This window comes from Hypanus sabinus, chromosome 1 (assembly GCF_030144855.1).
Source record: "Hypanus sabinus isolate sHypSab1 chromosome 1, sHypSab1.hap1, whole genome shotgun sequence".
Taxonomy (NCBI): domain Eukaryota; kingdom Metazoa; phylum Chordata; class Chondrichthyes; order Myliobatiformes; family Dasyatidae; genus Hypanus; species Hypanus sabinus.
In genome coordinates this window covers 63612581-63637467 of record NC_082706.1, presented here as the reverse complement: position 1 = coordinate 63637467, position 24887 = coordinate 63612581, and the positions used below count along the sequence as shown (strand labels likewise).

The window sequence follows — 24887 nt, the reverse complement described above, 5'->3', positions numbered from 1 at the left end:
AGTCGAGGATGCAATTGCAGAGGGAGGTAGAGGTCCAGGTTCTGCAACTTTTCAATTAGGATTGTGGGAATGATGATATTAAATGCTGAGCTATAGTTGATGAACAGCGTCCTGATGTAGGCGTTTGTGTTGTCCAGCTGGTCTGAAGCCGTGCGGAGAGCCATTGAGACTGCTTTGCTAACATGTAGTGAAGTTTGTTGCTATCGCCGTTCCCCTCAACAATACGTATACCTTTCTGGATATCGTTGATTTACGACCTACCACGTGGAAGCTGCAGTGACCGGATCTCTGGCACTGAATCTGGTGCTACGGCTCAGAAGAGAAGAGAGGTGAAGAAGACTGCAGTAGTGATAGGAGATTCCACAGTTAGAGGAATAGAGACAATAGAGATACCTGGATGGTATGTTGCCTCCCAGGTGCCAGGGTCAGAGATGTCTCACATTGTGTCCATGCCACTCTAAAGGGGGAGGGTTAGCAGCCGAATCATGGTACATATTGGCACCAATGACATGGGTAGGAAAGGTGAGGAGATCGTGAAGAGAGATTTTAGAGAACTAGATAGAAAGCCGAAAAGTAAGCTGTCTAGGGTAGAAATCTCTGGATGCTGCTTGTACCACATGCCAGTGAGGATAAGAATAGGATGATTTTGCAGATAAACTTGTGAAAGGGGCAGGTCTTCAGACTTCCCAATCTTAGGGATCTCTTCTGGGGAAGATACAATCTGTTCAAAAGGGAGGGGTTACACCTTAACCTGAGGGTGACCTTGCAAACAAGTTTGGTACAGTCATCCTGGAGGGTTTAAACTAATTTAACAGGGGGATGAATAATGGAGTGATAGTGCTGAGGATGGGGTAGTTGGTTTACTAACAGAGGCAGTGTGTAGTAAGAATGCTAGCAAAAACAGGCTGATGGACAGTCAAAATTGCAGTCAATGGAAGGAGCTGCAATGTAAAAGGGAGTCAAGATTGAAAAGGATGATGCATACAGGACTGAAGGTGTTACACTTTGAATATATGGAATAAGGTAGATGAACTTCTAGTACAGTTACAAATTGGAATGTATGATGTTGTGGGCACACTGAATTATAGCTGAAAGAAAATTATAGCTGGGAGCTTAACATCCAAGGATGCACATTATATTGAAGGACAGGCAGGTAGGCAGAGGGGTGGGGTAATTCTGTTGGTAAAAAAATGAAATAAAATCATTAGAAAGAGGTAACATCATATCGGAAAGTGTAAAATTGTTGAAGGAAGAGCTAAAAAAAACAGTTTCAATATGCAGTTAGATTGGTAAAATAAAGTTGATGCTGGACCCTAAAAGGGTAAATTTGTAGAATGGATCTGAGATGGCATTTTAGAGCAGCTCATGGTTAAGCCCACCATGGAATGAGTTATTCACAATTGGGTGTTGTGCAATGAACCAGAACTGATTAGAGAGCTTAAGGTAAAGGAACCCTAGGGGTCAGTGATAATATGCTCATAATATTCTTTCGTAATATTATAGAATTCACCTTGCAATTTGAAGAGAAGCTGAAGTCAGATGTAGCAGTATTGCAATGGAGTAAAGGGAATTAGAGAAGCATGAGAGAGGAGCTAGACAAAACTGATAGGAAGGAAATACGAGCAGGCATAACAGCAGAGCAGTAATGGTTGGAGTTTCTGGGAGCAATTCGGAAGGCATAGAATGGATTTACCCCAAAGAAATAGCAGTATTCTAAAGGCAGGATGCATCCTTGGCTGACGAAAGAAGTCAAGCCAACATAAAAGCCCAATTTACGTCTGGAACGCCTAGGTGCGACTCGAGTAGCAGCAGTACTCTCAATGGATACGGTTAAATATTCCAGTTTCAGCTTGATACAGCTAAAAAGCTCAACTGCTTCCAAGGTCAGTACAGTCAACAAAGATGTCTTAACGCAATTAAACAAACTATTGCTGCTTAAAACTGACGGAAACAACACCAATTGTGGTCAGAAGTGCCCATGTAGGATACCTCAGAGGAAGCGAGGGTGCAGAGCAGGTTTACAAGCGTGTTTAAGGAAGTGGGGTTTTAAACTCCCTATACCGACCATCTTGCTGGCAAGCAAGCAGTCTCTGGTGAATAAAATCGATGATCTTTGAGCTAGGGTGCTGAATCAGAGGGACATTACGACTGTGTGTCTCCGTTGCATCACAGACTCTTGGTTAACTCTTTCCATAACGGGTGCAGCGATTCAGATCGATGGGTTTACTATACACCGTCAGGATAGATCTATAGAGTCTCTCAAAAGCAGAGGTGGAGAAGTATGCCTCATGATCAACTCTTCTTGGTGCGCAATTATATCAGTGCTGACCCAGCTGTGCTCGCCAGAACTGGAATCTGTAGCAGCTAAGTGCTGTCCTTTTTACGTATCACAGGAGTTCTCTGGAGTCATTTTGCTAACAGCATACATTCCACCTTAGGCGGATGTCAATCAGGCTTTCGATGATCTGAGCAATGGGATCACCATGCACCAAACAGCACACCCTAACACCTTCACCATCATTTTGGGAGATTTTAACCAGACCAGTCTGAAAAAAAAAATCACTAAGCAATTACCATCAACAGATCACTTTCAATACCAGAAGAAACAACACACTGGACCATTGCTACACCATCATCAGGAATGCCTACCATGCTATTCCACGCCTTCACTTTGGGAAGTCTGATCACCTGGCTGTACTTCTACTCCAGTAGAGGCAGAGACTGCAGACTGCAGCACCAGTAGGTCTGGACAAGGGAAGCACAGGAGCGCCTACAGGAACGCTTTGAATCGGTGGAGTGGACTGTATTCAGGGCTTCATCTTCAAACCTGGATGAATATGCTGCAGTTGTTACTGACTTCATTAAAACCTGTGTGGATGAGTGTGTGCCTACAAAGACTTACTGTACATTCCCAAACCAAAAGCCGTGGATGAACCAGGATGTACGTCGTCAGCTGAAGGCTAGATCTGTGGCATTCAAGTCTAGTGACCCAGGCCTGTACCAGAAAACCTGGTATGATTTGCGGAGGGCTATTTCCAGGGTGAAGAGACAATTTCAAACAAGGTTGGAGGTGACATCAGATGCATGGCAACTCTGGCAGTGTTTTCATGACATCACTTCCTACAAAGCGAAACCCAATAGCTTGAATGGCAGCGATGCTTCACTAGCACATGAACTCGATGCCTTCTACGCCTGCTTTGACAAGGAGAACAGAACTACAGCTGTGAAGTTCCATGCTGCACTTGTGATCAGAGGCTGATGTTAGGCTGCCTTTAAAGAGAGTGAACCCTCGCAAGGCGGAAGGTCCTGATGGAGTGTCTGGTAAGGCTCTGAAAACCTGTGACAACCAACTGGCGGGAGTATCCAAAGACATTTTCAACCTCTCACTGCTATAGGCAGAAGTTCCCACTTGCTTCAAAAAGGCAACAATTATACCAGTGCCTAAGAAGAACAATGTGAGCTGCCTTAATGACTATCACCCGGTAGCACTCACAACAACAGTGATGAAATGCTTTGAGAGGTTGGTTATGACTAGACTGAACTCCTGCCTCAGCAAGGACCTGGACCTATTGTGATTTGAAACAATAGGTCATCGACAGACACAATCTCAATGGCTCTCCCCGCAGCTCTAGACCACCTGGACAACACAAGCACCTAAATCGGGATGCTGTTCATTGACTATAGCTCAGCATTTAATATCATCATTCCCACAACCCTGACTTAGAAGTTGCAGAACCTGGGGCTCTGTACCTCCCTCTGCAATTGGATCCTCAACTTCTGAACTGGAAGACCACAGTATGTGTGGATTAGTGATAACATACACTCCTCGCTGACGATCAACACTGACGCACCTCAAGACTGTGTGCTTAGCCCGCTGCTCTACTCTCTATATACACATGACTGTGTGGCTAGTCATAGCTCAAATACCATCTGTAAATTTGCTGATGATACAACCATTGTTGGTAGAATCTCAGGTGGTGATTAGAGAGTGCACAGGAGTGAGATATGCCAACTAGTGAAGTAGTGCTGCAGCAACAACCTGGCACAATGCCAGTAAGATGAAACAGATGATTGTGGACTTCAGGAAAGTTAAGACTAAGGAACACATACTAATCCTCATAAAGTGATCAGAAGTGGAGAGAGTGAGCAGTTTCAAGTTCCTGGGTGTCAAGATCTGTGAGGATCAAACCTGGTCCCAAAATATTGAAGTAGTTATAAAGAAGGCAAGACAGCGACTGTATTTCATTAGGAGTTTGAAGAGTTTTGACACGTCAAGAAATACACTCAAAAACATCTACAAAGGTACTGTGGAGAGCATTCTGACAGGCTGCATCACTGTCTGGTATGGGGAGGCTACTGCACAGGACTGAAGGAAGCTGCAGAGGGTTGTAAATCTAGTCAGCTCCATCTTGGGCACTAGCCTACAAAGTACCCAGGACACCTTCAGGGAGCAGTGTCTCAGAAAGGCAGCGTCCATTATTAAGGACCTCCAGTACCCAGGGCATGCCGTTTTCTCACTGTTACCATCAGGTAGGAGGTATAGAAGCCTGAAGGCACACACTCAGTGATTCAGGAACAGCTTCTTCCCCTCTGCCATCCAATTCCTAAGTGAACATTGAACCCTTGGACACTACCTTACTTTTTTGAATATACAGTATTTCTGTTTTTTTTTGCACATTTAAAAAAATCTATTCAATATAAATATACAGTAAATGATTTACTTATTTATTAATTATTTTTATTTTTTTCTCTTCTATATTATGTATTGCATTGAATTATTGCTGCTAAGTTAACAAATTTCACGTCACATGCCCGTGATATTAAACCTGATTCTGATTCTGATAATATAGCAAAAGTTACAATATGCAGTTAGATTGGTAAAAGAAGGTTGATGTTAAATGATTGGGAAGATATTAAAAACCAAAAGAAGGCAACTAAAAAGTCATAAAGAAAAAAACTGAATACAAAGGCAAACTAGCCAATAGCATTAAGTCAAGTCAAGTCTAGTCACTTTTACTGTCATTTCGAACATAACTACTAGTACAGTACATAGTAAAAATGAGACGACGTTTTTTCAGGACCATGGTGTTACATGACACATTACAAAAAACTAGACTGAACTACGTAAAAAACAACACAGAAAAAAAATACGCTAGACTACAAACCTACCCAGGACTGCATAAAGTGCACAAAACAGTGCAGGCATTACAATAAATAATAAACAAGGCAGTAAATAGGGCAGTAAGGTGTCAGTCCAGGTTCTGGGTATTGAGGAGTCTGATAGCTTGGGGGAAGAAACTGTTACATAGTCTGGTCGTGAGAGCCCAAATGCTTTGGTGCCTTTTCCCAGATGGCAGGAGATAGAAGAGTTTGTATGAGGGGTGCATGGAGTCCTTCATAATGCTGTTTGCTTTGCGGATGCAGCGTGCAGTGTAAATGTCCGTGATGGCAGGAAGAGAGACCCCGATGATCTTCTCAGCTGACCTCACTATCCGCAACAGGGTCTTGCGATCCGAGATGGTGCAATTTCCAAACCAGGCAGTGATGCAGCTGCTCAGGATGCTCTCAATACAACCCCTGTAGAATGAGGATGGGGAATGGGAGATGGACTTTCCTCAGCCTTTGCAGAAAGTAGAGACACTGCTGGGCTTTCTTTGCTATGGAGCTGGTGTTGAGGGACCAGGTGAGATTCTCCACCAGGTGAATACCAAGACATTTGGTGATCTTAACAATCTCTACCAAGGAGCCGTTGATGTTCAGTGGGGAGTGGTCGCTCCATGCCCTCCTGAAGTCAACAACCATCTCTTTTATTTTGTTCACGTTCAGAGACAGGTTGTTGGCTCTGCACCAGTCCGTTAGCTGCTGCACCTCCTCTCAATAAGCTGACTCGTTGTTCTTGCTGATGAGACCCACCACGGTCATGTCATCGACGAACTTGATGTGGTTCGAGCTGTGTGTTACAGCACAGTCGTGGGTCAGCGGAGTGAACAGCAGTAGACTGAGCACACAGCCCTGGGGTGGGGGGGCCACATGCTCAGTGTGATGGTGTTGGAGATGCTGCCTCCGATCCAGACTGACTGAAGTCTCCCAGTCAGGAAGTCTAGGAACCAGTTGCAGAGGGAAGTGTTCAGGCCCAGTAGGCTCAGCTTTCCAATCAGATTCTGATACCAAAAGTTTCTTCAGATACATGAAATGTAAAAAAGGCGAGGGTACATATCAGCCCACTGGAAAATGATGTTGGAGAGGTAGTAATGTGGGATAAGGAAATTGTGGAAGAACTGTAAAAGCATTAGTCTTCAATGGGGAAGACACTAGCAGTATACTGGACATTCCAGTGTGTCAAGAGGCAGAAGTGAATGAAGTTGTCATATCTAGGAAGAAGGTACTTTGGAAACTGTAAGTCACCTGGCCCATATGGTCTACAGCTCAGGGTTCTGAAAGGGGTGGCTAGAGAAATTGTGGAGGCGTTAGTAATGATCTTTCAAGAACTTGATTCTGGCATGATTCCAGAGGACTAGAAAATTGCAAAGGTCTTTCCATTTTTCAAGTAGAGAGAGGCAGGCAGAAGAAAGAAAACTATAGGGCAGTTGGAATACAGTGTCAGGAAGTGTATGGCCATGCACTTTGTTAGGAGAAATAAAAGTGTAGACAATTTTCTAAATGGAGAGAAAATTCAAATATCTGAGGTGTAAAGGGACTTGCGAATCCTCATGCAGGATTCCCTAAAGGTTAATTTACAGGTTGAGTCAGCGGTAAGGAAGGCAAATGCCTTCCACAATCCCTCCAGCCACTTCATTTAGAAAGAACTACAGTATAAAAACAAGGCTGTAATGTCGAGGCTTTATAAAGCACTGGTGAGGCCTCACTTAAGAGTATTGAGCGCAGTTTTGGGCTGCTAATCTAAGAAAGGATGTGCTGATATTGGAAAGAGTTCAAAGGACGTTTACAAAAATGATTCCACAACTGAAAGACTTATCATATGAGAAGCTTTTGATGGCTCTGAGCCTGTACTCGCTGGAATTCAGAAGAATGAAAGGGGGATCTCATTGAAACCTATCAAATGCTGAAAGGCCTTGATAAAGTGAACGTGGAGAGGATGTTTCCTAGGTGGGGGAGTCTAAGAACACAGGACACAGCATCAGAATAGAGGGACATCCATTTTGAACAGAGATGAGGAGGAATTTCTTTAGCCAGAGAGTGGAGAATCTGTGGAATTCGTTGCCATGGGCAGATATGGAGGCCAAGTCATTGGGCATATTTAAGGCAGAAGTTGGTAAGAGTCTTAATGAGTCAGGGCATGAAGGGATAAGGGAGAAGGGAGGAGATTGGTGCTGAGCAGGAAATGGATCAGCCATGATGAAATAGCAGAACAAACTTGATGGGACAAATTGCTTAATTCTGCTCCCATATCTTATGGTCTTATGGTATTGCGGCAGGAGAACAGTGCAATATATTAAAACTGATATATATTACAAAAAGAACAATATACAGTAAACATAAAGTACACTGCAGATGCTGGGGTCAAAGCAACACGTACAACAAGCTGGAGGATCTCAGCAGGTCGGGCAGCATCCGTGGAAATGAGCAGTCAAAAATTTTATGCACCCTAGATTTTTTAATATAAGTTTTGAGATGTTTATTTTTTGTCTTCTGCATTAATGCGTTACTAGAAAAGGGGAAGTTTAGATTTCCAAACATTAATTTTCCAAAAAAAATTAAATGTTATTGAGAAAACTTTGCATTTTGTTAAAAGCTTGAACATATTAAGTAATAGACCACTTTTCAAATAAAAACTTGATGACTTTGTAAGTATATAAGCTCAGTGTATAATTAAACAAAAATAACAAACAGGTGCTAATGATCAACGACATAATGAGCTGAATGAACTAAACTGATAAACTGTAACAGAAACAGGTGTAGTAGAAAACAAACTGGGCGGGATAACTGAACAAAAAGGTGAGGGTGTAGCAGAACTAACAGTTTATCATCTTCAAATCATCAATTCTTACACCATGGCAAGAGTAAGCATAGCAACATGACGCAAGCTGGTCATCCTGACAGCAAGGTCTCTTGCAAGTAGAATTTCATGGCAGACACAAGTTTCAAGACGTGCTGTCCAGCTCTTCAGAAGAAGCACAAAGGAACAAGCGAGGTTGAAGACCAGAAATGCAGTGGTTGGCCATGGAAACTGAGTGCAGCAGATGAGTGATACATCAAATCGACGTCCCTTCTAAAATGGAAGAAATCCAGCACTGCTATCAGTTTTGAACTCTCAAAAACCACTGGAACCCACGTACACTCCAGAGAAGTCTTGTCAGAAATGGTCTTCATAGAAGAGTTGCTGCCAAAACCAATACCTCCAATGTGAAAACAAAGCCAAGAGACTCATCTCTGCACCAAACCATTTCTGTAAATGGAGTTGGTGATCTGGTCAGAATTAATAGAATTCTCAATGCTGAGATTCTCATCCATCAAACAATACCATCAGGGGATGTGTCTGATCTGCCCCAACATCATTCTGCAGCTAGGCAATGACCCCAAACACACAGCCACGGTTATAAAGAACTATCTTCAGCAAAATACAATGTTCTGCAACAGGTGGTATGGTCTCCTCAGTGCCCTGATCTCAACATCATTGTTGCTGCCTGACATAACCTGGAGAGTCAGAAGCAGGGAGACAACCAAGGTCTGCAAAACAGTGGTACATTCTCTAAGATGCTTGGACAACCTACCAGCCAATTTTCTTAAAAAAACTGCACAATAGTGTAACTAATAGGCCTGATGCAGTTTTAAAGGCAAAGGGTGGTCACACCAAATATTGATTTGATTTAATTTTTTTTACTCTTTACCGCTCTTTTATAGCAATTTTTTTGATACTTAGAAACTTTTCATTATTTTTGAAAGCATCTTTGATTTATAGATTTTTGAACATTTGTTCAGTGTGTATAGAAGAAAATAAACTAAGTAGTGCAAAAAGAAAACAAAAATAGTAAGGTCATGTACATGGGTTCATGGACCATTCAGTAATCTGATGGTGGTGGAGAAGAAGCTGTTCCTAACATGTTGAGTGTCTCTCTTCAGGCTCCTGTACCTCCTCTTTGATGGTAAGAGGAGAGCAGTCCATAATGATGAACGTCACTTTTAAGGCATTGCCTTCTGAACATGTCTTGATAGTGTGGAGGCTAGTGTCCATGATAGAGCTGGCTAAGTTTGCATCCTTCTGCATCTTTTTCCTATGAAGTGGCCTCTCCATACCAGAAGGAGATGCAGCCAATTAAAAAGCTCTCCATGATACATCTGTAGAAATTTGCTGGAGTTGTTGGTTAACGTACCAAATCTCATCAAATGCCAACTGACATGCCTTCTTTAGACCTGCATTGATATGTTAGGCCAGAATAGATCTTCAGAGTTGTTGACACATAGCAACTTGAAACTGTTCCCACAGCTGAACCCTCAGTGAGCATTTCAGAACAAAAGCATCATGAGTATGGCTAATATAATCTGGATCAGAACATACCCACTGAAGAGATCTAATTAAAAATCATTCAAAGTGTGGAGAGAGCATAAGGATATTTCAACAAATTTTGCCACATGGCAGACAGTCAGCTGCAATGTTCCCACTAGAGATAATGCAACAATGGAGGGTTTGATGGCTTTATACGTTGAGAATAAACGTGAGTTTGGTACTTGCCGGAGCTTAGAAGAATGAGGGGGATCTCACTGAAACCAACCGAATATTGAAAGGCTGAGTAGAGAGGATGTGGAGATGATGTTTCCTATAGTGGTGGAGTCTAGGACCGGAGGGCATAACCTCAGAATAGGATCTTTAGAACAGAGATGAGGAGGATTTTTTTTTAGCCCGAGGATGGTGAATCTGTGGCACTGATTACCACAGACAGCTGTGGAGGCCAAGTCATTGGGTATACTTAAAGCAGAGTTTGACTGGTTGACTGATATGGGCGTCAAATGTTGTAGAGAGAAGCAAACAGATTGGCTTAGAGGATTTCTAAATCAGCCATGATGGAAAGGTGGAACAGACTAGATGGGCCAAATGGTCTAATTCTGTTCCCCTGTCTTATTGCCTTGTGAAGTAACATTATTTCAAAGGTAAGCTATCATTTCAATAGTTCAGTGTGAAACGATTTTTATCATCAATAGTCTGATTTGACAGTCGTATTTTTATAATTTTCATATCAAAGTTATGCAACCTCTAGTAAAATATTAGCCAGGATTGCAAAGTTCTCCGGAGCAATGAATACATCAAAAACTATGCTAAAAATCCCTTAAAAGATGTATGAAGAGAGTAAAATGAAAGAGAGGAAGATACACAGAGCAGACACAACCAAAAAGGGTGTGATACATTGACAATGTAGTGATGCACTAATGGATATTTAGGCTGTAGGCACTGAAGGTGCAGTGTATACATACTGGCAGATGTGCCACCTGTGAATTAAGGGTAACTTTAGGAATTCAAGGAGGGACAAAGGGCTGACTACCACAGTGTGAGGCTTGGCATGTCAGGGCACTTGGGTGCATCAGGGAGGGTCATGATCTTATAGACTGGGGATAAGTGAGCTCTCTGTGGTGGAAAATGAATGTGACAAGAGTGTCATTCTCTTATTCTAAATGTCCCCCACACACACCCCCATCCCAATGCCAACCTAAACGTTCTGTCCACCCTAGTTCCTTTTCCTGGCTGTGTATGAAAAACATATCTTCATAATAGCGACCAAAAAGTTTAAGTTAGTTGGGATGTTGTTGATGACAGAGTTAGGGGTCAGGTTAGAGTTCAAGAACTGGGATGTGGGGGAGTTAAAGGTCATGCTGGAATCAAGGCCTCTGCTCTGCGCTACACGGTCAGTGACGTGGATGTAGAACGAAGGATAACAGAGACTGGATGCTGGGCCAGCAGGCCAGCGAGAATGACTGCCAAAGCCAATGAGAATGAGTTCAGTGAGTTCAAGGATCAGAGTTCCATGCATTTAAGAGGCATGAGAGCTGTTGACTCTCTAAGTACACAAGTCAGCAAGACCAGAGTTTGAGGCCAAGTGTTTCGGGTCCTGTCAATGGTGAGTCCAGAGTTCAAGGCCTGGAGCTCAGGGCCTTCATTCGTCATCAGTGAGACCTGGTACTGAAGCTCAAGACTTGATCGGATCTTGGAAGTTGAGGCCCGATGGCCAGAACCCTGAGTCTGTATGTCCAGTAGGTAAGTCAGAGGCTTCTGTGAATTCATGAGTCCAGTGGAGGCCGGAGACAGCCTGGCCTGGGGTTGGTGCTTCTTGTTCTGTGAACAGAGAGGGCATACTACTTGTGGCGACACCTACTGGCTGCCTCCAGCACATCTTTAGTTTGTGTTGGTTGTTAATGTTATACGTTTTGATGTGAGTAATACAAATGAATCTGAATCAATGACTACTTGGATTAATTCTCAGGATACACCAAATGGAATTCTGAAAAAGGACACCAGTATCTCATGCATAACTGTTGTACAATCAAGTCATTCATGGAAAGTCAATCAGTTTGGGAACTGCCCATTCAAATTTCGAGACTGCAATAAGGTGATGCAGAGAAAAATTGCCTGGGCTATAAATTGTCAAGAGCATAAATAAATTCCTGCATGGGAACACTTTGAAATATCTTGGTTATTTGAACAAATATCAAAAATACTAGAAAAAACATTCAAGCCAAATTTCAAAGCTGAAAATAATTATCAAATTACGTTACCATATACTACCGTGAGATTAATTTTCTTGCATGCATTCACAGTAGAAAAAACAGATACAACTGAATCAATGAAAAACTACACACGAAGAGTTGCAAATTAATGTATAAATGATGAACTATGCAAATACAAAATAAAACAAATAGATAGATAGATAAATAAATAAATAAATAGCTCTGAGCAACATGAATTGTAGAGAATATCAGAGTGAGCCTATAGGCTGTGAAATCAGTTCAGTGTTGAAGTCAGTGAAGCTACCACACTGGTTCAGGAGCCTAATGGTTGAATCTCCAGTGAACTCACAGATTCACAGAAGCCTCCGACTTCCCAGTAGACATGCAGACTCGCAGAGTCAGGGCTCTGGCCAGCAGGCCTCAACTTCTGAGCATCCGATCAAGCTTTGTGTTTCAGTCTTTGGTATGAATCCCAGGGCTTGCTGAGGATGACGAATGAAGGCCTTGAGCTCCAGGCCTCCAACTCCAGACTTGCCAATGACAGGACTCGGAACACTAGGCCTCTAATTCTGATCTTGCTGGTTCAGGGGCCTGATGATGATAATTGTTCCTTAACGTAGTGGTGTGGGACCCAAGGATCCTGTAGATCCTTCTCAATGGCAGTAAACATACAAGAACAATAAGAACAAACATATTGGGTCACACACACACAAAATGTTGGAAGAACTCAGCAAGTCATCAATGGAGAGAAATAAACAGTCGACATTTCAGGCCAAGTCCCTTCATCAGGACAGAATCTGGTTGCTTCACTCTTCCTTTCTAGTCCTGATGAAGGGTCTCAGCCCAAAACGTTAACCGTTTATTCCTCTCCATAGATGCTGCCTGACCTGTTGAGTTCCTCCTGCATTTTCTTTGTGTGTAATTCTGGATTTCTAGCATCTGCAAAATTTATTGTGTTTAAAATATAATGGGGGACTGGACTTCCACATCATGGGCAATTCTGAGAAGCTGCAAGCCAAGTGACTAAGAAATAGAATCTCCCAAAGTTCACTCTTGTACTCGAATTGCTTAATAACAATAGTAATGACATACCATATGGTACTCCATGGGCTTAGATTTTGCCAGGAGGTCTGAACAAAGTAGCTAACAGATTCTTGCTGTGGAACCCAGCAGCAAAGCATGAACTTACTATAAGTCCCCACCATTTGAATTAGAACATCTGCCTGCAGATCCAGCATCTCAATGGACCTGCTGTAAGATCTGCAAGTTCATTTATCTGTGTGGATTTTATGACTGCAAGGAAGCAAGGTAAGAGTAAAGTAAATGTTGATATTTTTAACTATTTGTGCTTGCAGTAAGGTTTTCAGTTATTTAAAATGACCTGAAATGATTACTTTCAAAAATTAGCGTACTTTAGTTTTGAATATGCTTTGAATACCTAATAGCATTGTACGGAGCCCTAGAGTCTAATAAGTCCAAGAGACTTTGGAGAAAGTATTTTTTTGCTAACACGCCTTAGTGAAGGATAACTAGATTTCTGTACAATGAGAACTCATGCCAAAATTCAGACCACTTTAACTGGTTGGTTATTGGGCTAAAACTAATAAAATCACATTCTAGTACGAGAAACAAAATTACACAATTTAATTCAAAGCAATGCACACAAAATAAATAAGAATGCCCTCACCATTGTCACCTATTTCTAAATCACCTTAACTTTCACAAGTGTACTTACATGTCACTGTGTGGAGTGGGCTTTGGTGATGGATGCGGCAGACTGGCTTCCAGAATTTCATTAAAACTGGTATTTCCTACGTTCTTGGCCAGCTGAAAAAACAAATGCTTCTGTTTTAGTCTTCTCTAAAAGTCACAATGTATGTACCAAAAGGATAATTTTTAATTGAAGTTGATTAATAAACAGGTTCTGTAAAATTTTAAAGGTCCATCTCGTCTATTGGTTCCACACACAACAAATACATTAACCCTTCCTTTACTTAACTATTTCTGAATCAGAACCAATTTTATTAATACTGCCAAGTCATGAAATTTGTTGCTTTGTAGCAGCAGTACAATAGAATACATAAAAAATGGATAAGTTACAATAAGAAATACAGTGCAAAAGTACGGTAGTTTTCATGATTGCATTCAGAAATCATAAGACCATAAGACATAGAAGCAGAAGTACTTATAAATGTTACAAATAATAAGGGTCCCAGCACTGATCCCAAATGGCCCAGTTCTGCTCTCATGTCTTGCAGCAGCATAGACCATCAGATTTTGGAGCAGAAGTAGGCCATTTGGCCCATCGAGTCTGCTCTGCCATTCCATCATGGGCAGATCCAATTCCTCCAGTCATCCCTTTTCCCCTGCTTTCTTTCTTCCCATGCACTTTGATACCCTGGCTAATCAACAACCTATCTATCTCTGCCTTAAATGCACCCAATGACATGGCCTCCACAACAGCTCGTGGTAACAGATACCACAGATTTACCACTCACTAAGTAATTTCTCCGCATCTCTGTTCTACATGGGTGTTCTTCAATCCTGAAGTTGTACCCTCTCTTGTTCTAGACTCCCCAAGCACGGGAATTAACTTTGCCATATCTAATCCGTTCAGGCCTTTTAACATTAGAAATGTTTCTATGAGATTCCCCCCCACCCCCCACCATTCTCCTGAACTCCAGTGAATACAGCCCAAGAGCTGCCAGACGTTCCTCATACGGTAACCCTTTCATTCCTGTAATCATTCTCGTGAATCTTCTCTGAACCCTCTCCAATGTCAGTATATCCTTTCTAAAATTAGGAGCCCAAAACTGCACACAATACTCCAAGTGTGGTCTCATGAGTGCCTTACAGAGCCTCAACATCACATCCCTGCTCTTAAACTCTATATCTCTAGAAATGAATGCCAACATTGCAATCGTCTGCTTCACCATCGACTCAATGTGGAGGTTAACCTTCAGGATATCCTGCACAAGGACTCCCAAGTCCCTTTGCATCTCTGCATTTTGAATTCTTTCCCCATCTAAATAATAGTCTGCCCGTTTATTTCTAACACAAAAGTGCATGACCATACCCTTTCCAACATTGTATTTCATTTGCCACTTTTTTGCTCATTCCCCTAAACTATCTATGTCTCTCTGCAGGCTCTCTACTTCTTCAACACTACCTGCTCCTCCACCTATTTTTGTAACATTGGCAAATTTAGCCACAAATTTATTAATGCTACAGCCCAAATCATTGACATGCATCATAAAAAGCAGCAGGCCCAACACTGACCTCTGTGGAACTCCACTGGTAACCGGCAGCCGGCCAGAATAGGATCCCTTTATTCCCACTTTCTGTTTTCTGCTGATCAGCCAATGCTCCACCCATGTTAGTAACTCCCCTGTAATTCCATGGGCTCTTATCTTGCTCAGCAGTCTCATATGTGGCACCTTGTCAAAGGCCTTCTGAAAACCCAAGTACACCACATCTAATGCATTTCCTTTGTCAACTCTGTTTGTAATTTCCTCAAAAAATTGCAGTAGGTTAGTCAGGCAGGATTTTCCTTTCAGGAAACCATGTTGGCTTTGGCCTATCTTGTCATATGCCTCCAGGTAGGCTGTGACCTCATTCTTAACAATCAATCCCAACAACTTCCCAACCACTGATATCAGGCTAACAAGTCTATAGTTTCCTTTTTGCTGCCTCCCACCTTTCTTAAATAGCAGAGTAAGATTTGCATTTTTCCAGTCATCCGGTACAATGCCAGAGTCTATCGATTCTTGAAAGATCATTGTTAATGCCTCCACAATCTCTCAAACCACTTCCTTCAGAACCCGAGGGTGCATTCCATCAAATCTAAGAGATTTATCCACCCTCAGACCATTAAGCTTCCTGAGCACCTTTTTAGTCATAATTTTCACTGCACATATTTCATTTTCCTGACACTCTTGAATGTCTGGCATATCGCAGATGTCTTCCACTGTGAAGACTGAAGAAAAATACGCATTCAGTTCCTCTGCCATTTTCTATTGGTCCTATATCTACCCTCAACTCTCTTTTACTTAAAAAAAGATTTTAATATCTTCTTTGATATTAGTCACCAGCTTCCTTTCATAATTCATTTTTTCTTCCTAGTGATCTTCCTAAGTTTCCTTCTGCAAGTTCTTAAAAGTTTCGCATTCGTCTATCTTCCCACTAACTTTGACTTCCTTGTATGCCCTCTCTTTAGCTTTTAGTTTGGCTCCAACTTCATCTGTCAGCCTTGTCAGTGTCCTTCTTCCATTCAAAAATTTCTTCCTATTTGGAATATATCTGTCTTGCACTTCTCTCATTTTTCGCAGAAACTGCAGCCATTGCTGCTCTGCTGTCTTTCCTGTTAGTGTTCCTTTCCAGTCAACCTTGGTTGGTTCCCCTCTCACGCCATTCTAATTTCATTTCTCTGAAAAACCGACACATTGGGATTTAACTTCTTCTTCTCAAATTTCAAAGTGAACTCGATCATATTGTGATCACTGTTTCCTAAGGGTTCCTTAACCTTAAGCTCTCTTATCACTGCCGGATCATTGCACAACAGCCAATCCAGCACAGCTGATCCCCTAGTGGGCTCAACAACAAAACTGTTCTAAAATGCAAAAATACAACTGAAGATGCTGTGGATCAAAGAATACGTACACAATGCTGGAAGAACTCAGCAGGTCAGGCAGCATCCGTGAGAAAAGGGTAGCCAAAGTTTTGGGCCAAGACCCTTCATCAGGAATGGGGGGGGGGGGGGGGAGAGAGGGGCGAAGCCCCATAATAGAGATAGGGGAGGGGGTAGGGCCTAGAGGCGCCAGGTGGAAAACCAATCAGAGGAAAGATAAAGGGGGAGGGGGATAAGCATGACAGAACTGTAGAGATAAAGAAGCAGAAAGTTGAAAGGGGAGAGAGGCAGAGAGGGACCTGGGATAGGGGAAGGGGGAGGGGGAGTGAATTACCAGAAATTGGAGAATTCAATGTTCATACCACCAGGCTGGAAGCTACCCAGATGGTGGATGAGGTGTTGCTCCTCCAACCTGAGTTTGGCCTCATCATGGCAGTAGAGGAGGCCATGTATGGACACATCTAGATGGGAATGAGAGGCAGAGTTGAAGTGGGTTGCAACCGGGAGGTCTTGACGAAGCAGTCTCCCAATCTGCGTCGGGTCTCGCCAATGTAGAGGAGGCCGCACCAGGAGCACCGGATGCAATAGCCGACTCCAGCAGACTCGCAGGTGAAGTGTTGCCTCACCTGGAAGGGCTGTTTATGGCCCGGAATGGTGGTAAGGGGTGTGGGGACTGGTGTAGCATTTGCGCTTGCAGGGATAAGTGCCTGGTGGGAGTTCTGTGGGGAGGGACATGTAGACCAGATAGTTGTGGAGGGAACGATCCCTGCGAAAAGCTGAGAGGGGAAGGGAGGGAAAAATGTGCTTGGTGGTGGTGGAAGTTGCGGAGGATAAAGTGTTGGATCCGGAGGCTGGTGGGGTGGTAGGTGAGGACAAGGGGAACCCTGTCCCTCTTGTGGTGACAGGAGCATTGGTTAAGGCCTGAAGTGCAGGAAGTGGAGGAGATGTGGGTGAGGGCATTTTTGTTGACTCCAGAAGGGAAACCACAATCCTGAAAGAAAGAGGACATTTGAGAAGTTCTGGAATGGAAAGCCTCATCCTGGGAGCAGATGTGGCTGAGACAGAGGAACTGGAAACAGGGAATGGCATTTTTGCATTGGGCAGGGTGGGAAGAGGTATAGTCAAGATAGTTATGGGAGTCAGTGGGTTTGTAGAAGATGTCAGTGGATAGTCTGTCTCCAGAGATGGAGACCGAGAGATCAAGAAAGGGGAGAGAAGTGTCCGAGATGGACCAAGTGCACTTGAGGGCTGGGTGAAAGTTAGAAGCAAAATTGATGAAATTAACGAGCTCCGCATGGGTGCAGGAAGCAGCACCAATGTAGTCATCAATGTAGCAGAGGAAAAGTTGGGGAGTGGTGCCAGTATAGATTTGGAGCATAGACTGTTCCACATAACCCACAAAGAGGCTGGCATAGCTGGGGCCCATGTGAGTGTCCATGGCTACGCCCTTGATCTGGAGAAAGTGGGAAGAACCAAAGGAGAAGTTATTGAGAATTAGAACAAGCTCCGTCAGCCGGAGGAGTGTGGTGGTGCTGGGGAACTGGTGGGGTCTGTTATCCAAAAGGTAGTGGAGGGCTTTGAGGCCTTCTTGATGGGGGATGGATGTTCTAAAAAGCCATCCCTTAGACATTCGACAAATTCTCTCTCTTGAAGTCCAGTACTGGCTTAGTATTCCCAATCCATTTTCATGTTAAAATCCCCAACAATTATCATAACATGGCCCTTCTGACATGCCTTTTCTATCTCCTGCTGTAATTTGTAATCCACATCCCAGCTGCTGTTTGGAGGCCTGTACACAACTGCCTTTTACCTTTGTCATTTCTTAACTCAACTCAGTGTTCAACCTTCTGATCCTGTGTCATCCCTAATGATTTAATATTATTTCTTATACACAGAGCCACACCACCACCTCTGCCTACAAATCTAACTTTCCAGTACACCATCTATCTTTAGACATTCAGCTCTGAGTAGTAGCCATCTTTCTGCCAAGTTTCAGAGATGGCCACAATGTCATACTTGCCAATCTGTAGGTGAATTTCAAGATCGTCCATTTTATTTCTTAAGCTGTGTGCATTCAAATACAACACTTTCAGTCCAGTATTTGTTGCTTTCTGATTTTAACTGCACCACACCTCTACTACCCTGATGGCAGATGGGAAGAAGCTGCTCCTGAAATGTTGAGTCTGTGTCTTCAGGCTCCTGAACCTTGATGGTAGTGATGAGAAGAGGTCATGTCTTGGATACTGATAGTTTCCAGGTAAGTAGTTCCACAACTTAATAATCCTGAAGTCTAACTAAATCATACGCACTGAAACCACTGCACTTTGTCCCCTCAATCACCACAAGGGATTCTGAATGGAAATAGGATTGATGCTTTTGAACCACAAGCAAGAGAATATCTACAGATGCTGGAAATCTGAGCAACCATATAAAATGCTGGACGAACTCAGCAAGACTAGGCAGCATCTATGGAAAAATATACAGCTGATGTTTCGGTCCAAAATCCTTCAGCAGGACTGGAGAAAAAAAGATGAGGAGTAGATTTGCAAAGTGGAGGAAGGGGAGAGAGAAACGCCAGGCAATAGGTGAAACTTGGAGGGGGAGGGATGAAGCAAAGAGCTAGGAAGTTGATTGGTGAAAGAGACAGAAGGCCATGGAAGAAAGAAAAAATGGGGTTGGGGGGGGGGAAGGAGCACCAGAGGGAGGTAATGGGCCGGCAAGTAGATAACATGAGAGAGGGACAAGAGGATGGGAAATGGTGACGTGGGAGAGGAGGGAGGCATTACTGGCAGTTTGAGAAATCGATGTTCACACCATCAGTTTGGAGGTTACCTAAACAAAATATAAGGTGTTGTTCTAAGGTGTTGTTCCTCCGACCTAAGTATAACCATCTTTCAACAGTGGAGGAGCATATCAGAGTGGGAATGGGAAGAGGAATTAAAATGAGTGGCCACTGGGAGATCCCGCCTGTTCTGGTGGACGGAGCGTAGATGCTCAGCGAATTGCTCTCCCAATCTACGTCAGGTGTCACCGATATAAAAGAGGCCACACCAGGAGTACCGAAAACAATATATGATCCCAAAAGACTCACAGGTGAAGTGTCAACTCACTTGGAGGGACAGTTTGGGACCCTGAATAGTAGTGAGAGAGGTGTTGTGGGGGCAGGTGTAGCACTTGTTCTGCTTGCAAGGATAAGTGCCAGGAGGGAGATCAGTGGGTCAGGACGAATGGAAAAGGGAGTCATGCAGGGAGTGAACACTGTGAAGGTTTCGGAGAATTATGTGCTGGTCACGGAGGCTGATGGGGTGGTAGGTGAGGACAAGAGGAACCCTATCCCTGGTAGTGTGGCGGAAGGATGGGGTAAGAGCAGACGTGTGTGAAATGGAAGAGATGCAGTTGAGGGCAGCATTGATGGTGGAGGAAGGGAAGCCACTTTCTTTGAAAAAGGAGGACATCTCCTTCATTCTAGAATTTAAAGCCTCATCCTGAGAGCAGATGCTGCAGAGATGGAGGAACAGAGAAGGGGATGGTGTTTTTACAAGTAACAGGGTGGAACAAGGTATAGTCCATGTAGCTGTGAGAGTCCATTGGTTTATGATAGACATTGGTGGATGGAGGGGGGGAGGGAGAGTGAGGGAGGGGGGAAAGAGAGAGAAAGAGAGATAGATATCAAGAAAGGGAAGGGAAGTGTTGGAAATGGATCAGGTGAATTATAGGGCACGGTAGAAGTTGGAGGACAAGTGGATGAAATCAACGAGTTCAGCATGGGTGCAGGAAGCAACACCAATACAGTTGTCAATGTAGCTTAGGAAAAATGGAGGACGGTCCCCAGTGTAGGCTTGGAACACAGACTGTTCCACATAGCTGACAAACAGGCAGACATAGCTGGGACCCATGTGATTGCCTGTGGCTACCCCTTTTGTTTGAAGGAAGTGGGAGGACCCAAAGGAGAAATTATTTAGAGTGAAGATTAGTTCCACTAGGTGGAGGGGAACTGGTTGGGTCTGGTGTCCAGAAAGAAACAGAGAGCTTTGAGGCATTTCTGGTGGGCGATGGAGGTGTACAGCGACTGGACATCCATAGTAAAAATAAGATGATGGGGGCCAGGAAACCTGAAATCCTTGAAAAGATCAAGAGTGTGTGAGGTGTCACGGATGTAGGTGGGAGGGGACTGAACAAGGGGGGATAAAACAGAGTTGAAGTATGCCGATATGAGCTCAGTCGGGCAGGAACGAGCTGAAACAATGGGTCTACCTGGACAAGCAGGTTTGTGGATTTGGGTTAGGAGGTAGAAATGGGAGGTATGGGATGCAGGAACTATGAGGTTGGTGGCAGAGGATGGGAGATCCCCAGAGTCAATAAGGTTGATGATGGTGTGTGAGACAATGGTCTGGTGTTTCTTAGTGGGGTCCTGTTTGAAGAGCAAGTAAGAGGAGGTGTCTGAGAGTTAGTGCTGGGCCTCAGCAAGGCAGAGGTCAGTTCGCCAGACTACTACAGCACCTCTCTTATCTGCCAGTCTGATGGTGAGGTTAGGCTTAGTGCAGAGGGAGTGAAGAGCAGAGCGTTTGGAAGGAGTGAGGTTGGAAAGGGAGAGAGGAGTGTTGAATTCTGGACCATTTATGTCCCGTCAGCAGTTGGCAATGAAAAGGTCCAGAGCAGGCAAAAGACCAGGGTGGTGTGTCCAAAAGAGAAGGAGAGTTGAAGATGGGAGGAGGGATCATTGGTGTGGGTTGGGGTGTCCTTGCTAAAGAAATAGGCTCGGATACAGAAGAAGTGCTCAGTGTTGTGGAACTCACTGAGGTGTGGGTGCAGGGGAACAAAGAGAGGCCCTTGATGAGGACAGAACATTCTGACTCACTGAGGGGAAGGTCAGAGGGAATGGTGAAAAACCGGCATGAATTAGAGTTGGGATCGGACTGTGGTGTCTGAGAAGGGAGGTTTGGAGTGTTCAGGGATGGTGGGGTGGGAAGAAGGTGGAGTATCTGAGGACCCAGGAGCTGGTAGTGGGACCTGAGAGAGACAGGATTGTGGAGTGATGGTGGGGAAGGGGAGACAGGGATTCCTGCGGCAGTGCATGCAGACCCATTCTGGAGGTCAAGACCAGAGTTGGAGTTGGTAGTTGAGCAATCGGCACTTTGATGTTTTTGAATTTAAAGTTGTAAGGTCAAAGTCAATGAAGACAGCACCGCAGATTTATACGGCCATAAAGAAATAAACAGCAGTCCAGATCCCAGATAATCTTGTAATTCTTAATTAGGATATTGTGTACAGTATTTAGCCTCATAATATTAGACAGTATGAGAGGTTATTGAACATATAACATCTTTTCTCTGGTTCTTAAAAGTTGTTGCTAAATACCAGACACAAAAATCGATGCAAAAACCTACATTTATCTTGTACATAGTAAAAGGCAAAATTACAGTTCTATGTACATAGACTGAATCTGACATTCACATTTATGCTAAGGTGTTAGTCAGTGTCACACAGCTAGTAAACCGGTCCTTTGGCCCACAGAGCGCTTGTCATCAACTACCTATTTATACCCATCCTATTTTACTCTCCTACGTTCGCAACAACACCCCCAGATTTTACTCCTCACACACACACACCCCTATTAACCTACTAATCCGCATATCTCTGGGATGTATGAGGAAACTGAAGTCCCCACGTACAAAGTCCAGTACGTATTCACCTTGTGAAGGACACCGCAGTAACAGGACAACCGGATCTTCCGTGAATGACTGAGCTCAACATGCAGCAGGATGCAATGACCCTGAGGGGAAGTGGCTAGTGATATGTGTCCACAACTCCAGAAGACAACGTGAAGGAAACATTACACAAGTGACAGCTTGCAGTGAATATAAATGAATACAGATAACAACAATATCTTTTACATAGAAAGTTTAACTGTGCTCCAAAGAGGGAGAGAGATTGCTTCAGCTGATGACTTGGGCTCATCCTCAGTAGGTTACTGACTTCTTGGCCATGATCATAGTGTTCTTTATGAGCGTTGCTACAGTCACCAGACCCACTCCACCAGGGACAGGGATAATGTAACTTGTCTTCTTGATCTCTTCAAAATCAGAATCTCCTACCAACATAGTCTTTCCTGTTACAGGATCCTGTACAAGACTGATGCCAAAAGTATTACAACTGTTCCCTCCTTGATCATATCAGCAGTGGTCACTTTTGGAATTCCTGCATCCATGATTGCACTACCTGTATGTATAATCTATATTTTCATTTATATTTATCATTATTATTGTTATGGGGAGAGAGACGACATCTGCCGGAAGTAAATTCCTTGTATGTGCACAAGTACTTAGCGATTAAAGTCTGATTCTGGTTCTGATGACAACATCTGTCAGAAGGAGGATGTGTGAACCTGTGGCTGACTGTCACTGTGGCACGCCGCCGGGTTTCTCGTGCCTTCCATGAGTGGGAAGGAGAACGACAATGGGCATCCCGACATTCTTCAGCCTTATCACGACCACCACGTTCTTACCAAACTTCTTGATCCCTGTCCTTTTAATTATTCCCCAGACCCCTGCGGGGGTGGCCAGGAGAATCGTCTGTTGATCCAAGCAGACTCCCAACGTTGACAATATGAAACCTATCTACGCCCTTCTCCAGAGTGTCAGCATTACAGATGGAATGTATTATACCGTCAAAAGTGCAGCTGATGCTGGAAATTGAAACAAATACAAAAGTACACTGGAAAAAGTTCAGCAGGTTAGCCAGTTGGGGGGGACTTTCGGGTTCTAACATTTAACTGTCATTTATTCTTCAGGGCACTCCTCTGTTTTCGCAGATGTTTGCGAAGGAAAAGTATTTCAGGATGTATATTGTATACTTTTATTTGAAATTAAATGTTCCTATTGAACCTATTGATATTGGAAAAAGGACCACACATGCCAAAACACTGGCACACTAATATATTTTAGAATACATCATAACTGCCATAACTTACCAAGAGTTCAGAGGTTCCTAATTTATCCAGTTCTAGTGACTGTATTCTCGAAATATGTACTCCCATTTCTCGGTGTATTCCTGAACATTCTATACATGTCAAAATTCCTAGGTTGGTTGACAGCCAAGTTGGATCTGTACAAATACATAAAAAGTATTCATTGTAAAACAAATCCTTCCTGCACAATAATAAGAGAATATATGGAAACTCTTGGAAATAAATAACTTCTGGTAAGATGGCAGCACGCTTAGATGCAGCAGCCTCTATGAGGCAAAGCAAAGGTGATAAATCTCTTTTTTAAACATTTGTCTTTACAATTGCCACACCCTGCTGGACACTGAGTTAAAATGTTGTAGGTCTACCCCATCAGCGACTTGATCATGCTGTAGCTTGCATCAGACAGGCACTGGAACGTGTGCGTGAAGGCAGCGTGCAGTCTAACAAGTGGTTATCTTTCTCACTTCTCTTGCGAATGCAAGATCCTGTTGGAATTGTTAAAGTGGAACGCTGCATGTCTGATTCACTAGCTTATTAGCGAACGGCAGGGGAGCTGTGTGGCCTTGCTCATACTGAGGACGAGGCCTGAAGTGCATGTCACCTGCTTGCAGCCAGCGGGAGAGAGGCGTTGGAGTCGGTGTGCTGTGCGTACATGCCGGCCGGGGTCATTGCTGCCTTCCAGAAGACAAGATGCATGCTATTCGACTGCACACTGCTACTACATTCATGGACTCAGGGACTTGGAATGTATATATTTTTACTGCTATCCTACATTGTTGTATGTGCCTTGTGCTGTGTAGGACTGTTGGTGCTATGTTTTGCATCCTGTCCTGGAGTAACGCTGTTTTGTTAGGCTGTATTCATGGGTAGTCATGTAAGGTTGAATGATAATTAAACTTGAACTTAAATGTATCATTGTTTTAAAGGTGACCTGTGTCTCAAATTTAATGCCAGATACACCTTTTGTACATTTCTGCTCTTAAATTTTCTCCATCATAGGTCATGCATTAGATTCTGCTAGTGTCAGCATTCATTTGATGCCACCATTAATAAAACACTATTCTCCTTTTCTGCCATATGGAGAAGGTAGTGAGCATATTTTGTTTACAGAAGCAAACTTATATGGCTCCATGTGAGAATCAGAATCAGCTTTATCAGTGACGTACGTCTGGGAAATTTGTTGATTTGTAGTAGCAGTATTGTGCAATACGTAAGAAAATAAGAAATATGAAAAAGAGGTAAGTAGTGCAAGAAAGAGCAAAATGTAAGGTAGCATTCATGGGTTCATATTCTATTCAAAAATATGATGGCAGAGGGGAAGAAGCTTTTCATAAAATGTTGGTGTGTGTCTTCAGGCTCCCGTACCTCCCCCTGACTGTAGCAATAAGAGGGCATGTCTTGAATGGTGGGGGTCTATGATGACGGATACCGCCTTTTTTGAGGCATTGCCTATTGAAGAAATTCTTGATGGTGATGAAGTTAGTGTCCAGAATGGAGCTGGATGAACTTACAACCCTCTACAGCTTTTTCCAATCCTGTGCACTGGTGCTTCCAAACCAGACTGCAAAGCAACCAGTCAGAATGTTCTCCATCATACATGAGGTATACAGCTGCTGG

General features: G+C 43.4%; 1 protein-coding gene and 1 pseudogene across 5 annotated transcripts in view; both read right to left on the bottom strand.

Moving 5' to 3' along the window:
- LOC132394392 (arf-GAP with SH3 domain, ANK repeat and PH domain-containing protein 1-like) overlaps positions 1–24887 on the bottom strand; it is a 426165-nt gene that overhangs the window by 81622 nt on the left and 319656 nt on the right. For all 5 annotated transcript variants that reach the window (XM_059970475.1, XM_059970494.1, XM_059970464.1 and 2 more), the window contains 2 exons: positions 23274–23407; positions 13412–13503 (listed from right to left, as the gene is read on the bottom strand). In XM_059970475.1, the coding sequence (XP_059826458.1) occupies positions 13412–13503; positions 23274–23407 (226 nt within the window). The remainder of the gene's footprint in view (positions 1–13411; positions 13504–23273; positions 23408–24887) is intronic.
- LOC132391343 (bifunctional methylenetetrahydrofolate dehydrogenase/cyclohydrolase, mitochondrial-like) lies at positions 22264–23071 on the bottom strand (annotated as a pseudogene).